A 17,872-nucleotide genomic window follows, 5' to 3' on the forward strand; every position below is an offset into this window, starting at 1 on the left:
GATGACATGACTTAAATTTGACGGGTATTTTGAAAAAAGTTTGTGTCAACGAATAATGCATGCACACAAGATTCGCTACACTATTAGTTAAAAAATATTTTAACCAATTGTATATGTCGATTATGTTTGTGATCTAATTTGTTATTTAATTTATAGGATATAAAAATAACAAATACACAAACGTGTATCGTTTTAAAACAGTTTTAAAAGATGTCGTCCATATATATTACTTTCAAAATCATTTAACATTAAACTCGTTAGAGTTTAACTTATTTTAAAATCATCAATTTTAATCTTTGAAACTCGTTTAGAGTTTTATTTAATGTTTTCATAAAAAACATATATAACTTGAGTCTTAAAATTATTTAACTTTAAACTCGTTAGAGTTTAACCTTTTAAAATCATCAATTTTAATATTTGAAACTCGTTACCGGTTTTACTTAATGTTTTCATCAAAAACATTTAGCATATATATTCTAATCAACAATTATATATAAATGCAAAATTAAAACGCAACCATGCATCACACACACATAGCCTAGCCCAAAAATTCTATGCTTGATCCCATGAGCCGACATGGGATCAAGAGGTCAAACTAAGGGTAATATCGTAGCTCCCACTTAATTCAAGAATCAAGTAAAAACTTGACAAACGTCATTGTTGTCAAATTGACCTGTTCGCCATCTTCTAAGTCAAACTCCACGTTGCATCCTTATCTTTAATCTTCATCTTATTACATTTATTTAAAATTAAAAAATACAACTAATCTAATACTTTTACAATTTAGAATAAACTTAAATGAAATACTATGAAAATGAAAAATAACTATAATACAACTTTAGCTTCAAAATGGCATTTCTTATAAAAAATAAATAATCAATATGACTTAATATTGCCGTAATCAAAAATCACAACAATCATACATATGTCGGGGCATTATGGACTATGTGTGCAATCATAATTTTAATAACTACATTATTAAAACCTACATATGGCTTGTCCATGGTTATAATGCATGTGTGCAACCATGGAATGAAATAAACAACAACTATTCAAGCCATAATAAATAAATTCAAAATTTATAACAGTGATTTTTTCCAGATCTTATTCGTGCGTCATGAGGTAATCAACAAAGTTGACTTTCAAAACCATACATGTTTTGACTGTTACCAATTCACCACAAAGCTAAATCTAAAGAAAATCACGCGACAATTAAGATGGTGTAAAAGCGGCTCGGATACCACTGTTGGAAAACCGTGTGTACTTTTAAAATCAGATTAACGATATACCTTTCTTGAAGAAACTGATGAACGGAGAGAAACTTACGATCAAAGAGTATGATCGCCTCTTTGGATAGTCCACACTACACTTCAAACAATGCCAATGGATGCTAGTCCAAACCCAAGTAACAAATTAATCAACCATTGATTAACTGTGAAAACAATTAAAATGATAATACTCAGTATATAATTATGTCCTTGATTTCAAACAGAACCAGTGGTGGAGAATTTGGTTGTAATAAGCATGCGACTTTTAGTTGTTGTGTAATACCAAAAATTGTGTGAAAAAATGAGTACCGAGAGTTGATATTTAATCCTCTTTTTCATATTACTATTAAAATGCCTTTTATGGTTTTTGTCTGTTTTCTTGAGCAATCACACAAGTAGACTTTTTAAAATTTGATATTAATCTAAATCTTTGCAAATCTACTTTTAATATATGATATCAATCCAAATATTATTTTCTGTTTGATTTGTTTTTAAAAAGTCGTATTTCTCAAATACTTTAGGGTTATGTTATGTAACTTATAATTAATAATTTCTATCATGTCGCTTTCATGTGAATAGTAAATTAATTAATTTGGTTTCATTTACTATTCATATGAATAGTAAATGAATTAATTTCGATTTACTATTTTGTTGCTTGAGTAATATATATACATCATATATATATTTTATTTGACGTCTCGGTGTATATGTGTGTGACCCCGAAGGCTCAACTGAAGTTGGCCATATAGTTATATGTTAGTGCCTTGCACATTAATACTACAAATTACACTCATCCCTTATATTTAATATTTAATATGTATTTTAATAAGTTTGAAACTTTAACACTTTATAAAAATATGTTTTTTTATAAGTTTGAAACTTTAACAGTTTATAAATTTAAGTTCAACGATAACTTAGATTTTGCTACATATAATGAATATCATGAATTACACTCGGATTTATTTTGCTACATATTCTTATATCAGGAATTACACTCGTTGCTCTAGACGAACTGATATGATTACGGGTTTACGGGATACTTAAGATACGATTATGGTTACATGCTCTCGTTCTAACTTGGACTTTGACCCACACATTTAGCAACCATGTAATCAGTTTGACCGGATACACTATACGGAGTATTACTTCACATTAAAACTTCTAAAAGATGCGTGCTTTGTTTGTATTACTCCGTTTTGAATTCTGAATTTGACAAAGTTGTTAATGGATCGATACTCAAGTAATTTGAACCTTAGCCTTTGACCCGTTAAGTGCATACCTTTTTATTCAAGTTATCAATTTTATTATTTTTTATATATTTTCATTTTTAATCAAGTTGTCCGTATATAGAAATATTCTTATTCGGAAGGTACACCTTGATGTCAGCAATATTACTGAGTTTGTTATTATACCGTCATCAATTAAACCCATGCTCAAACGTCGTGGATTAAACCATTTATTATTTTTTGAATATAATGATATAAATCAATTAAAATAAAACTTGCGAGGAGATGATGAAGATTACAAACATTAAAAACAGATAGTAATAAAACAAACCTTCACCCAGAAACATGCTTAAGACAACTCACTTTGTTGACTGTGACGTGGAGTGGTTGTAGAGATTTTTTTTTATTTATTTAATTTTTTTTTTTTGCCAATAATAACGAAAACAATTACTTAGACCAATTCCAATGGCAAGCCATGGGAACCGTCATCAAACATGTCATCCGAGGGCTCCATTGGCATTGTCAAGCCCTCACAAGCCCTCAAACCGCCCTCACGTTACTCGTTCTGCACCATGTCATCCCCAAGCATAATCCATGACATTCTCTCTCATATTTCTTTGCAATATTTATTTGTAGCATAGCATAAAACAACTTGTACTTTAACTTATTTAATTAATTTTGTGGAGTATGCGATTGAGAGAAAGTATGTCATGGTTGACAATGGTGTATTATGGGAGTGTTATGAGAGGAAGTGGTGAGGAAGGAGGAGTGAGAAAACTGATGTAACACAGAAAAAATGTTGAGGAAGGCGTCATGATTGGAATTGGTTTTACAATTCCATATTAGCAAAACTACAAATTATCAAAAAGGCAAACACTTGATTCTTATTCTTCACACTACCTTAGGGGTTCCCTTAGAAATGAAACAAAACAGATCTAACACACGCAAAAATCGCCCTGCACATGGTATAAAATTGCTTCGTCCACATTCAAAAACAACACACATTAAAAAACATACAAACTTTCGAACACAATGCGATTTCTAATAAAACTACTTGCTACCATTCTACCCTTTATCCTTCTTCAACATGAAGCCCTAGCAACAAGTTCATTGTTAGTTCTTCCTGTTACAAAACGTACGGATGCAGCTAAATCACCTCTCTATAGCGTACAACCATATTTCGAAAACTCTCAATACACCCAACAAGATCTCCTTATAGATCTCGACGCACCATTCACATGGCACAGCGGCTTACCAAATCAAGAAAGTTGCCAAGCTTGCCCTGTTCTTGTTCGATGCGACAGTAATCAATGCACCGATATTCAAAACACTTTCGCATACAACAACCCATCATGCCCTCCACCAACGAACGATTCAAGTATCTACGACATGAATTATTGCGAAAATATGCCCAATATACGTAGTCCACCCCGTTACTGGCGCGTGTGATACACCCGTCCTCCCAACTTTTGATGACAAAATCAAGATCCCGTTTTATAACGGTCTTGTTACAACATCTGATCTTTATACTACTCATCCTACTGCTGCAGTATCACCTCCTGATTTATTTAATACATTTCCTCAAGGTGTTTTAGGTGTGTTAGCACTTTCAACCTCTAATTACGCGTTACCAGCGTATATAAATGATCCTGTTGAAAAGATAGTAGCTTTATGCTTGAGTAGTAACTCGGATAACGGGGTTTTGTTATTTGGAAACGGTCCTTATTACCTTACTCCTCTGTTAGATTATGGAGACATTTATACAAAACGAGAAAGAAAAAAAAACTGTTTCAACTCCTCTGTTAGATTATGAAGCAGTCAAATGCGGCCCATCTTGACATGGATGCGGCGCATTCATCGAGCAAAATAGTCCGAGATTTATTGATGCGGAGCATTGAGCTGATATGGCGCATCAGGGGTCAGATGCGGTACTTCTAATATGGGATTGTGTTTCTCCAAAAACAATCTCATACTTAGAGGTTATGCGGATGCTAATTTGGGTGGATGTGATGATTCGGGGAAAAGCACTACGGGTTATGTTTTCACAATGGGGAAGACGACGATTAGTTGGTTATCTCGATTGCAAAAGAGTGTTGCTTTGTCAACCACCGAAGCCGAATACATGGCTATTGCGGAAGCTTCTAAAGAGCTAGTGTGGTTGAAGAACTTCTTAGGTGAGTTGGGTAAAAGACAAGACTATTGCGTCTTGTATTGTGATAATCAAAGTGCGGTTCATCTTGGGAAGAATCCAGTGTTTCATAGTCGAACGAAACACATCAAGATAAGGTATCATTTTATTCGACAACATATAAATGATCGCACTTTATTCTTGGAGAAAATCCTTGGTAAGAAGAATCCTGTCGATATGTTTACTAAGGTGGTTACGACGGAGAAATTGAGGTTTTGCATTACCTCAATTGGTCTTCTCATGAATTGATGAGAGAAGACCCCAGCTAGAGATGTGAATGGTGTTACAAGTTTAACAAATAATATTGAAGACCTTTTATCGAAAGTCTACTCATCCGAAGAATGTGTTGAGCGTGCGTGTCCCAAATGGTATTTGGCGGTAATCGAAGGTGGTTTAATGTTCTTGGTTAATTCATTGATATGATTGGAGTTTTGTTCAAAGTCTCCAAGTGGGAGATTTGTTAGATTATGGAGACATTTATACAAAACGATAAAAAAAAAAACTGTTCCAACACTTGCACGGATTTTGCAGATTTCGGGAAGCGTGAAGCAGTCAAATGCGGCTCATCTTGACATGGATGCGGCGCATTCATCGAGCAAAATAGTCCGAGATTTATTGATGCGGAGCATGGAGCTGATATGGCGCATCAGGGGTCAGATGCGGTACTTCTAATATGGGATTGTGTTTCTCCAAAAACAATCTCATACTTAGAGGTTATGCGGATGCTAATTTGGGTGGATGTGATGATTCGGGGAAAAGCACTACGGGTTATGTTTTCACAATGGGGAAGACGGCGATTAGTTGGTTATCTCGATTGCAAAAGAGTGTTGCTTTGTCAACCACCGAAGCCGAATACATGGCTATTGCGGAAGCTTCTAAAGAGCTAGTGTGGTTGAAGAACTTTTTAGGTGAGTTGGGTAAAAGACAAGACTATTGTGTCTTGTATTGTGATAATCAAAGTGCGGTTCATCTTGGGAAGAATCCAGTGTTTCATAGTCGAACGAAACACATCAAGATAAGGTATCATTTTATTCGACAACATATAAATGATCGCACTTTATTCTTGGAGAAAATCCCTGGTAAGAAGAATCCTGCCGATATGTTTACTAAGGTGGTTACGACGGAGAAATTGAGGTTTTGCATTACCTCAATTGGTCTTCTCATGAATTGATGAGAGAAGACCCCAGCTAGAGATGTGAATGGTGTTACAAGTTTAACAAGTAATATTGAAGACCTTTTATCGAAAGTCTACTCATCCGAAGAATGTGTTGAGCGTGCGTGTCCCAAATGGTATTTGGCGGTAATCGAAGGTGGTTTAATGTTCTTGGTTAATTCATTGATATGATTGGAGTTTTGTTCAAAGTCTCCAAGTGGGAGATTTGTTAGATTATGGAGACATTTATACAAAACGATAAAAAAAAAATTGTTCCAACACTTGCACGGATTTTGCAGATTTCGAGAAGCGTGAAGCAGTCAAATGCGGGGCATCTTGACATGGATGCGGCGCATTCATCGAGCAAAATAGTCCGAGATTTATTGATGCGGAGCATTGAGCTGATATGGTGCATCAGGGGTCAGATGCGGCGCATCACCATCTCGATGCGGTGCATCAAGTGCTGGTACATGAATCTGGAACGTGAAAAGCAAGTGATGCGGCGCATCACACATCAGATGCGGCGCATCTGGTGTCTGGCAGCAAGTTGGCAAGTTGCAACCTTTACATCCGAGCATGCTTTGGCCTCCTTTCACTTTAGGTGCAAAGTTAATCACTTTACACCTAAAATTAGGGCTGTGATCATGCCATTACAAGGTGGAAAGCATGGCTAGTTGGTAAACAAGATGATTACTTGTCATGATGAAGATTCCTAGCTAGTTGTCATGGTGTTCTTGTTTTCTCCTATATATAGAACTCATTGTATGCAATTGTAACATACCAAATACAGATTCTCAGTAATAAACACTCTCTAGTTGGTCCGTGGACTAAAGCAATCACACCGATTGCATATAACCACGTTATATCTTGTGCCGTTCTTACATTTACGCATTTATTATCTTTCGTTCATTAAGTGGGTTTGAGTGATCTTGATAGAATCACTACTCGGCTAGTAGTCTTGTAGAATTACTAGCGTTGTTTGGGTCCTAATATCCTAACAACTGGTATCTAGAGCACAAGGTTTCGTTAAGGGAACGATGGAGGAAGATGGGAAGTTTAGAATCGACCGATTCGATGGAAGAGACTTTGGCTTTTGGAAGATGCAAATTGAAGATTACTTGTATCAAAAGAAGCTACATCAACCCTTGTTAGAGACCAAGCCCGAAAGCATGGACGATGCCGATTGGATGCTTTTGGATCATCAAGCTGTGGGTGCTATTCGTCTTTCACTTGCTAAGAACGTTGCATACAACGTTGTGAATGAGAAGACGACGTTTGCTTGCTTGAAAGCACTCTCTAACATGTATGAGAAACCTACAGCTGCAAATAAGGTATTTCTCATGCGTCAATTGTTTAATACTAAGATGAAGGAAGGTACGAGTGCAACGGATCATATCAATGAATTTAATAATATCATTTCAAGACTTGAATCGGTAGAGATTAAGTTTGATGATGAACTAAAAGCACTTATCTTGCTTTCATCATTACCGGAAATTTGGTCGGGTACGGTTACCGCGGTTAGTAGCTCTACGGGAACTACTAAGCTAGCGTTTGAAGCTATAAGGGATTTGATTCTTGGTGAAGATACTCGTAGAAGAAACTCGGGAGAATCGACATCCGGTTCTTTGTTAAGTACCGACAACCGTGGTAGAAAATTTGAACGCGGTGAGAAGAAGGGTAGGTAGAAAATTTATGTGCATAGTTGACTTGTAATTTTTAGTCCGTTGCGTCGAGCGTTGAGAGTTGACTCGTGTCCCGGTTCCGGATTTTCGAACGTCCTTGCGTACAATTTAATATCTTGTACTTTGCGTTTTGAATCTTGTACTCTTGTAATTTCGAGACGTTTCTTATCAATAATTGGAACCTCTTTGATTGTATTTTGTACTTTTAAGCTTTTTGGTCGTTTGCGTCTTCAATTCGTCGAATCTGTCTTTTGTCTTCACCTTTTATTATTTAAACGAATATCACTTGTAAATAGAACAATTGCAACTAAAAGCTTGTCTTTCTTGAGAAATAATGCTATGAAATATATGTTCGTTTTTAGCATTATCAAATATTCCCACACTTGAGCGTTGCTTGTCCTCAAGCAATATCGTCTTGAAATACTAGAATCACTTCTTTATTCTTCACACTTTGTACATCAGTGATTTCTATACGGCGGTATAAACAATGGTAGTAACGATATGGTTTACAGTCCCACATGACTATAAAAATTTAGATCCATTAAGGAAATTGGATCTTTATGAAAACATTTGATCTTTTGAAAATTAAATCTAGTTTTTACCCTAGATAAGTTTTCCAGAATAACCCTTTACCGGTGTTTGCAAAATATTTGTGTGGGTTTGGTGGGTTTCAGATTTGAAAATTTTAGCTCAAAACTTGCGGTTTTGTGTCACCCACTTGCTAACCTTGTATTTGGAAAGCAACACGTCCAGTTTACTTGTCCCGTATATTACCTTTTGGTAAACTACCGTCCGGTTGTAAAGGAAAGCGTTGAACAAGCAACTGTTAAGGCAATGTCCCCTGACATGCTTTTAATTATGGTCTATAACGTGTCGGACGCAATTACTATCCTTGGTAGGAGCAATAGTAAAGCTCATCCTTATAATTTTTCGGTCTGGCACAAGGTCCTGTCCTTGACCATGCTATGCAACCACCGTTCTTACGGTTGACACCCGATTTGGTTCAGGTGACCTAATGAATTCCAGGTGAATTCCTAGGATTTTACGTTCAATGGTAATGAACGCATTGAAAATGGGTTTTCAGAAAACAAATCGGTTTATAATTTTATCAAAATATTTTCTCGTTCAAGCTCGAGTTTAGATATCATTGAATTCCATGAGTTTGAATTCTCAATCTTTAAAGTCAATCTCTAGGATTGAGTAATATCAGGCTAAAAAGCTGATTTTTGATCTTTTAAGGAGATTATCCTTTCTGGGGATCTGATTCATTAGTCTTATCCAGCTAATTTGCATGGTGCCCCCCCATTGTACGAGATAAATCCTTCTCATGGTTAGGATAAATCTGACCACTTGGCGACCCTGTTTATTGCTGAGGTCTGTGGATTTCCTGCTGATTTTAGTGATGACTTTTCTGGATTTTTCGTCAACCTACAGCTGGTCTGGACGACAACTTCATGACCTAAATCAAGAAGCGCGTTTCTTTTTCAGAAGACTTTACTTCCTTTTAATGATGGAATTGATTCATCGTGTAGATCCATCTTTCTTACAGTAAATCAGGTAAAATTTTTTAGTTTAGTCCAAAGCAAAAGTATTTTCAGTTATTTGTACAAAAATATGTGACGTATGTTTTGAATAACTTGGAGAATTTTCCCACACTTGGCTTTTATTTTCCTTTTTATTGTCCTCTATTCCATTTTAAATGAATTTTAACATTTTGGTTTGTTTCTCAATTTATGTCCTTTCTGAGGTAACAATAATTTCGGTGTTAACACCTAGTTTTATCGTTCATAAATATGTATAAACATGATTTTGAGTTCATTTAATTGAAAATTTTGAAATTTTTTTACTAGAATTGGGTAGTCAGTATATAAGACTAGTGCTGTTCTTTATTATCAGAGAGCACTAGATTCTAATACAACTACTACGTTACTAATATTTTTAATGGTAACCAAGTGTTTAAGATAAAAATTTTAAAATCCGAAAGAATTTAACCCCTTCCCACACTTAAGATCTTGCAATGCCCTCATTTGCAAGAAATCAGTAACAATTTAAATTATTGAGGGTGATTTGTGTGAAAATGATTAAATTTTACCAAAGTTTCCAAACATATTTGTGTTTGCTTGCTGAATGATAAATGGTGCATATCATTTGTTCATTCCGTCTTGTTGTTATTTCACATATATTTTGCATCTTGTCGTCAAAATTAGTTGCTTTTGCTGAACTTAATGCCAGTCTTTGAAAATGCGTTGTTTTACCCTGTTGTGTACATAAGATAAACTGCAAACATATATACATATTTTTGAAGTTTGGTATATTAACCCACATTCAAAAATTATTAAAATCTAAGAATAAAAGTTAGAAAATTATAAAAACTATTACAATATTAAATAAGTATTAAACGTATCAACATTACAAATTACAAAATAAATAAAACTAAGTAGACTAGGGATGATACTGATACCAATAGGGGTTCCATGCATAACCATAGGTGCTATAGAATGCTTCGGCTGGGTTATACGTAGGATACGGTGGTTGAATCTCTATAGACCAGGGAGGGAATATGGGCTTTGGAGTAGGAATATAGTTTCTACCTATATGTTGGCAATAAGCTATGATTTGATTTTGATGAACTTGCCAATCTTCAAATGCTCTTTGTCTAGCATTTTCGTACTCCTGTGAAGCTATAAACCTTTGCATTTCTTGCATTTCATTTCCCCCTCCTACATTACCTTGCTGTTGGTTTCTCTCAACCTGTGGATGTCTAGCATGGTATCGTACTGCGGCGTTATTTCGCCTCTTCAAAACTTTCGCACCATGGTATACATTTAAACCTATAGTATCGCGGGGTTCTGGTTCTTCGACTAATAATCCCCCCCGACTTATATCCACACCGAGATATTCAGCAATCAAAGTAATAAAAATACCACCTCCTATTATGCTATGCGGTCTCATCCCCCTAACCATAGCTGATAAATAATAACCCACACAATAAGGTATACTTACAGCGCTTTGTGGGTCTCGAATACACATATGGTAAAACAAATCCTGTTCATTTACCTTTTCCTTGTTCTTACCTCTTTGTGTAATCGAATTAGCTAAAAACCTATGAATCACTCTTAATTCAGCTCTATCTATATCCAAATAAGAGTAATTTCCCCCTTTGAATCGGTGATGGCTTGTCATTTGACTCCATACACCATGTGTATCAAAATTTTCATCTATCTTTCTACCATTTAGTATCAACCCTCTACAATCGGCATATGCTAACTCCTCAGGCGTATATATACGTAAAGCCTGAGCCATGTCTAGTAAAGACATGTGGCGCATCGAACCTCCTAACAAAAATCTAATAAAAGATTGATCGGTTAAACTAGCTACCCGATCATTTAATTCTATACTACACAACAATTCTTCACACCATACTTTATATACAGGTCTACGCATGGTGAATAAACGTACCCAGTCATTAAAAGTAGAATTACCATACCTCTGTGCAAGTAATTCCCTAATTGGCCCGGCCAATTCTACAGCTTCTAATGGTCCCCATTCTATGACCCTAGGTACCTCAACAACTTTAGAATGAAGAGTATGCAAACCCCTTTGGTATTTTGGATAATCTATCCAAAGTCTGTCAAATCTCAGGTTCAGGTGCAAATCTTCCAAGTGCATATCAGAAAATGTCATGACTGGATGAGGTATATCTTGTTTATAGAAGTTATCCACCTCCTGTTGTTCCGCATTCTCAGCAGGAGCATTGCGAGCTTGGGGATGAAGATTCACCCCTTTCAGTCTGCAAAACACATCAAACACAATTTTTGTGCATCCAAATATGCATTAGTGTCAGCAAAATCATCAATCAAAATAATTACAATGACATGATCAATTTATATCAAACTTAAGCTCATTTTCATATTTTTATCAAATCTACACTTTTTCAAATAAGCATATACGAAAATGTTCGCCAAGTTCATAAGCATTTAACTCAAATAACATGTCAAAATAATCATTACTAGCAATTAAACAAGTTTCAAATGGCATTATCTTTCAAAAATCAAGTTCATGAATTTTAGACTTGAAAAAGTCCACTTTAATTCTCAAAATCATGTTTAGGCTCAAAGTTTGGATCATTTAACTACCTAAACATGTTACACTACTTAATTTAGCAACAATTCATGACAAAAATCGGCCATAACCTGTTTATATCAAAAAGCCCCAAATTTGCTCAAGAACACAAACCCTAGATTACTCAAAATTTGAAGTTTAAGGCTTCTAATCATGTTAAATAGCATCAATCTAGGTTATACAAGCATAATACATAAGCAATTTAAGCATAATTACACTAAAAAGCATCAAAATCAAATTGGGGAAAAAATTGTTCAAGAACACTAATTTTTGGATTAAATGGTGTTTAGGTGTAGAAATTTACCGTTTTTCTTGAGTAATTCCTTGATAGCATCCTTCTCAACATGATTTTAGTAAAAGATTTGATGATTAACGGTTAAAATTTATGATTTTGGGGGTGTTTTTGCGGGTTTTTTCGGCAGTATTTTCGCAGTTTTTTCTGTGTTGTGGGTTGGGGACTGATCAGTTCTGCGTTTATATTTTTTTTTTGGATTTTAGGAACTCCGCGAGTCGCGGTATATTACCCTTCAAACTCCGCGACTCGCGGAGTTTGTTTGTTTTTTTTTTTTTATAACATCTTATACTAATTAAAACAATTAAGTAATTAATTTTAAAATTTTGTTTCCCTTGTCATTTGGGACGAGGTCGTTTCGGATCGATGTCCTAGTCCGTCCTTCGACAAAATTTTAAAATTTGTCTTTTTGTAGCGATTATTTTAAAAGCTAAGATTTTTGGGTTTTTTAATGTTTTTGGCATACTTTAATTCAATATGATTAAAAATAATGATAATAAAAGTTCTCGTCCCTCCCTCGGGTAAAGCAATTTCGGTTCAAAGACCTAGTCTTCAACTCACGACGAATTTTAAAAATCATATTTTTAACTTAATGAGATAAAGTAAATTTTTGTTTTTAAATTCACACAACTTAAATATAAAATTCAAAATTAATATTAAAAATTCACACCAAACTTAAAATTTGAAATGCATAAAATTAAAAATTCATATTTTAAAAATTAAAAATTCACACCAAACTTAATTTAAAAATTCATATTATAAATTCACACCAAACTTATATTAATTTTTCAAATATTTACAATTTTAAAAATATTGTTTTTACAAAGTTTACAATATTAATTTAAGATTTAAATATTAATTTTAAAAACATGGTAAAAATAAAATTAAAAATCTTTTTGGCTTTTTATCCCACTTTAATCAATCAAATATTATCAAAAATATGTGCCCCTCTTTTCGGTAAAGTAATTTCGGTTCCAAGACCTAATTTAACTCATGACGAATTTTTTGAAATATTTTGGGTTGAATGATTAAAGATATTTATACCTTAAGAATAAACGTTAAATTTCGCAGTGATGTAATAAATTTTTGAATGATATCAATAATTTCGGTCGCCAAACCTAATTTTATTCAATACCAATTTAATACTTTATAGCGAACAAATTAGCGTTTATTATCAAAAGGTTAAAAATAAAAAATAAAAACTGTACAAACATACCTGTGAAATAGATTTCTTAGTTATATGATCTATCCCATTCATAAGATAGTCGGTTTAATTGGTTTTCCATGGCTACATAGGCGTAACCTCGAGCATTCAGTGTCTTTTCTTCTAAACATATGAACGGTCCGTCTCTGCATAAAGTAACAAATTCGGTATTTGAATAGGTTTGATTATTTGAACATTTACCTCCATGTGACCATTTTCCGCATTTGTGACATCTTTCAAGGTGTCGTGCTCTTCTTTTCGCTGCGGATTTTGATTTTCCTTTACCAAATTGTAACTTATTATCTTCGCATCTGGATTCTTTTCTAACTCCGTCCAATCTTTCTCTGATTACTGATACTATTTCACTCGGTAGTGTGTCATTATTACGTTTAGTGATCAAAGCGTGTAGCATTAGACCATGGTTTAGTTCACAGGCAGTCTTCATTTTATAAAAACCTAAAAAAATAAAAATTCAGAATGGGGGGAGAAGACTAGTTCTTTAGGGTCTGCTAGGGAAAGACCATTCGGGTTCCATTTTTGAGAACTACACGAAAACAGACAATCTAACTCTAACAGAAATACATATTATCCTTTAAAGACTTGATTCTCCCCACACTTAGTTAGCTGTGGTGTCGAAATTGTGATTAAATTCGTTGTCGACTTCCATCAGACTATCTATGTAGTGTTTAACTCTGTGACCATTAACTTTAAATTCAATCCCATTTGAATTTATTAATTCTATCGTTCCGTGTGGGAAAACTCTTTTGACTATGAATGGTCCAGACCATCTTGATTTCAATTTTCCAGGAAATAGCTTGAATCGTGAATTGAAAAGAAGAACTCTGTCTCCTTCTTTAAATTCTTTTGAACTTCTGATTCTTTTATCATGCCATTTCTTCGTTCTTTCTTTATAGATTAACGAATTTTTGTATGCTTCATGTCTTAATTCTTCTAATTCGTTTAGTTGACTTAATCGTAGACGCCCGGCTTCATGTAAATCAAGATTACATGTCTTCAAAGCCCAAAATGCTTTGTGTTCAATTTCTACTGGAAGATGACATGCTTTTCCATAAACAAGTCTAAAAGGTGTGGTTCCAATTGGAGTTTTGTAGGTTGTTCTAAAAGCCCAGAGTGCATCCTCCAATTTAATGGACCATTCCTTCGGATTTGATCCTACGGTTTTCTCTAGAATACGTTTTAAAACTCGGTTGGTATTTTCAACTTGTCCACTTGTTTGTGGATGATATGCGGTGGAGATTTTATGAGTTACTCCATATCTTTTAAGAACTTTCTCAAGTTGATTATTATAGAAATGAGTACCCCGATCACTTATTAAAGCTTTCGGTGTTCCAAACCTTGCAAAAATACGTTTTAAAAAGTTGACTACAACTCGTGCATCGTTAGTTGAGAGAGCTTGTGCTTCCGCCCATTTAGATACATAATCAATGGCTACGAGTATATATATATATATATATATATTATTATGAGATTTTGGAAATGGACCCATAAAGTTAATAACCCAAATGTCAAATACTTCACATACTTGTATGACATTTTGTGGCATTTCATCACGTTGACTTATTTTTCCGGCCCTTTGACAAGCATCACAGGATTTGCAAAGAAGGTGTGCGTCTTTGTAAATTGTAGGCCAATAGAATCCAGCATCATAAACTTTTCTTGCTGTTAGTTGAGGCCCATAATGCCCTCCTGTTGGTCCTGTGTGACAATGGTTTAATATTTTACTAGCTTCATCTCCAAATACACATCGGCGTATTATTCCATCGGGACAACTTTTAAACAGATGTGGATCTTCCCAAAAATAGTGTTTTATATCACTGAAGAATTTCTTTCGTCTTTGGTACGATAATCCTTTTTCAAGGAATCCACATACTAAATAGTTTGCATAGTCTGCAAACCATGGAATTTCTTTATAATCTATCTTCAATAGATATTCATCAGGAAAGTTGTCTTGTATGGCTGATTCATTTAGAACTTCTAATTCGGGATTTTCAAGAAGAGAAAGATGATCAGCGGCGAGATTTTCTGCTCCTCTTTTATCTCGGATTTCAATATCAAACTCTTGTAAGAGTAAGATCCAACGGATTAATCTTGGTTTAGCATCTTGTTTCGAAAATAGGTATCTAAGAGCAGAATGGTCGGTATAAACCACCGTTTTTGCTAGAACGAGATATGATCGAAATTTATCAAAAGAAAAGACAATAGCAAGGAGTTCTTTTTCAGTAGTTGTATAGTTCGTTTGTGCTCCTTGTAACGTCTTACTAGCATAATATATAGGTTGAAATCGTTTTTCAATCCTTTGTCCTAAAACGGCTCCCATTGCAAAATCACTTGCATCGCACATTAGTTCAAATGGTAGATTCCAATTTGGTGTTATCACGATCGGCGCATTAGTGAGTTTCTCTTTAAGAATATTAAAAGATTTGATACACTCATCGGAAAAGATGAATGGAGCATCCTTTTCTAGGAGTTTATTCATAGGAGTGGCAATTTTAGAAAAATCTTTTATGAAACGTCGGTAAAAACCGGCATGCCCTAGAAAACTCCTAACTCCTCTAACATTAGTGGGATGTGAAAGTTTAGCAATTACATCTACTTTAGCTCTATCCACTTCAATTCCTTCTTTTGAAATTTTATGACCAAGAACGATGCCTTCTTTAACCATGAAATGGCATTTCTCCCAATTAAGTACAAGATTTGATTGTTCGCATCTAATAAGCATTCGTTCCAGATTAACTAGACATGATTCAAATGTATCACCGAAGACTGAAAAGTCATCCATGAAAACTTCCATGCATTCTTCTATCATGTCATGAAAAATCGCCATCATACACCTTTGAAAGGTTGCAGGGGCGTTACAAAGTCCAAATGGCATGCGTTTGTAAGCAAAAGTACCATAAGGGCACGTGAATGTGGTTTTCTCTTGATCTTCGGGTGCTATTGGAATTTGAAAATATCCGGAAAATCCATCTAGAAAACAATAGTAACTATTTCCGGCTAATCTTTCCAACATTTGATCTATGAAAGGTAAGGGAAAGTGATCTTTTCTGGTGGCGTCATTTAATTTTCTATAATCAATACATACACGCCATCCTGTTACAGTCCTAGTAGGAATAAGCTCATTTTTCTCATTTGTAATGACAGTCATGCCACCCTTCTTAGGTACGCATTGAACTGGGCTTACCCATGGACTATCAGAAATTGGATAAATTAGACCTGCATCTAGCAGTTTAATAATCTATTTCTTAACTACATCTTGCATATTAGGATTTAGTCTTCGTTGGCGTTGCACATACGTTTTATGACCTTCTTCCATAAGGATTTTATGTGTGCAATACGAAGGACTTATTCCTTTAATATCATGAATCTTCCATGCAATGGCTGGTTTATGAGCTTTCAACACAGAAATGAGTTGTGATTTCTCATTTTCAGTAAGAGAAGACGATATTATTACAGGTAATTCAGATTCACCATGTAAATAAGCGTATTCCAAATGGTTTGGAAGTGGCTTTAACTCTAATTTCGGAGGTTTTACTGTGATGACCCGGAAATTTCGACTAAATTTAAACTTAATCTTAAATGATTAATGATTTCGACATGATAAGCAAAGCCTATGAAGTTGAATCTCAAAATTTTTGAACTATTCAAGTACCCTTCGGTTGTTCTCAACGATTCGCGAACCATTATATGTAAATAGATACATACATATACTATAACTTGAAAACGTAATAAAGTTTTAATTGCATGATACCGTACATTAAACTTATTGGTTTATATATCTATTTGAAAACTTATAATTTCAAGTTATTTAGTAAACGATAGTAACATTCGATTATTGATTCAATTGATATTTAGATAAGTTAACTAAAACGTTTAAGATGAATCCGTAAAACACTAATTTGCTACAGTATTTTCGAATTGCTACAGTACCCGAAAAGCTACAGTGTTTTTGAAAATCACTATTTGCTACAGTAACTTTGCTACAGTAAAACACTATTTTAAAATGTATTTTAACAAATAGCGAGACGATAATTTATAGAAGTAAATGACCAAAACACTCAAATGTATAAGTTATAATTCGAGTGATATAATTTATGGATAAGTTAAGGCTATATTTTGACTAAGGTACGTGCCCCAAAATGTAATGTACAAGTTTTCTCAATGTACGAAAGGACGTTCGAAAAATCGGAACCGGGACATAAGTCGAGTGACGACGTACGACTTATCGGAACAAAAATTACAAGTTAACTATGCACGTGAATTTAATATAATATATAATTAATTATATAAATTAAATATATTATATTTATATTTATAATTAAAAAATATGTCGACAAACTGGAAGTTAAAAGATCATGAGCTGGAAATCTATCCCATGCGATCGCATGGGAAATGGTCTTGGAGGCCATGCGATCGCATGGCAGCCTGGTCCAGGCCACATCTATAAAACCCGATGTTTTCTGCTTCTGATTTTATTATTACTCCGTATTATTTATTATTATTATTATTATTATTATTATTATTATTATTATTATTATTATTATTATTAATAATAAGATTATTATTAATCTTATTATTTTTATTATTAGTGTTATTATTTTTGTGATACAAAAATAATAATGTACATAAAATATTACGACGGAGTGCTGTCCAAGTAATTTTCAAAACGAATTTCCGAGCGAGCTAGAGCTAAGGAAAATATGGGTTATTACCAAGGAA

At 34.2% G+C, this 17,872-nt stretch overlaps 1 protein-coding gene across 1 annotated transcript in view; it reads left to right on the forward strand.

Annotated features, from left to right (window-relative positions):
- Window positions 1–3,526: 3,526 nt before the first annotated feature.
- LOC139853579 (probable aspartic proteinase GIP2) overlaps window positions 3,527–17,872 on the forward strand; it is a 33,243-nt gene continuing 18,897 nt past the window's right edge. Inside the window, exons 1-2 of the mRNA XM_071842964.1 lie at window positions 3,527–3,872; window positions 3,919–4,228. Of these exons, the coding sequence (XP_071699065.1) occupies window positions 3,527–3,872; window positions 3,919–4,228 (656 nt within the window). The remainder of the gene's footprint in view (window positions 3,873–3,918; window positions 4,229–17,872) is intronic.

Source organism: Rutidosis leptorrhynchoides, chromosome 6 (assembly GCF_046630445.1).
Source record: "Rutidosis leptorrhynchoides isolate AG116_Rl617_1_P2 chromosome 6, CSIRO_AGI_Rlap_v1, whole genome shotgun sequence".
Lineage (NCBI taxonomy): Eukaryota > Viridiplantae > Streptophyta > Magnoliopsida > Asterales > Asteraceae > Rutidosis > Rutidosis leptorrhynchoides.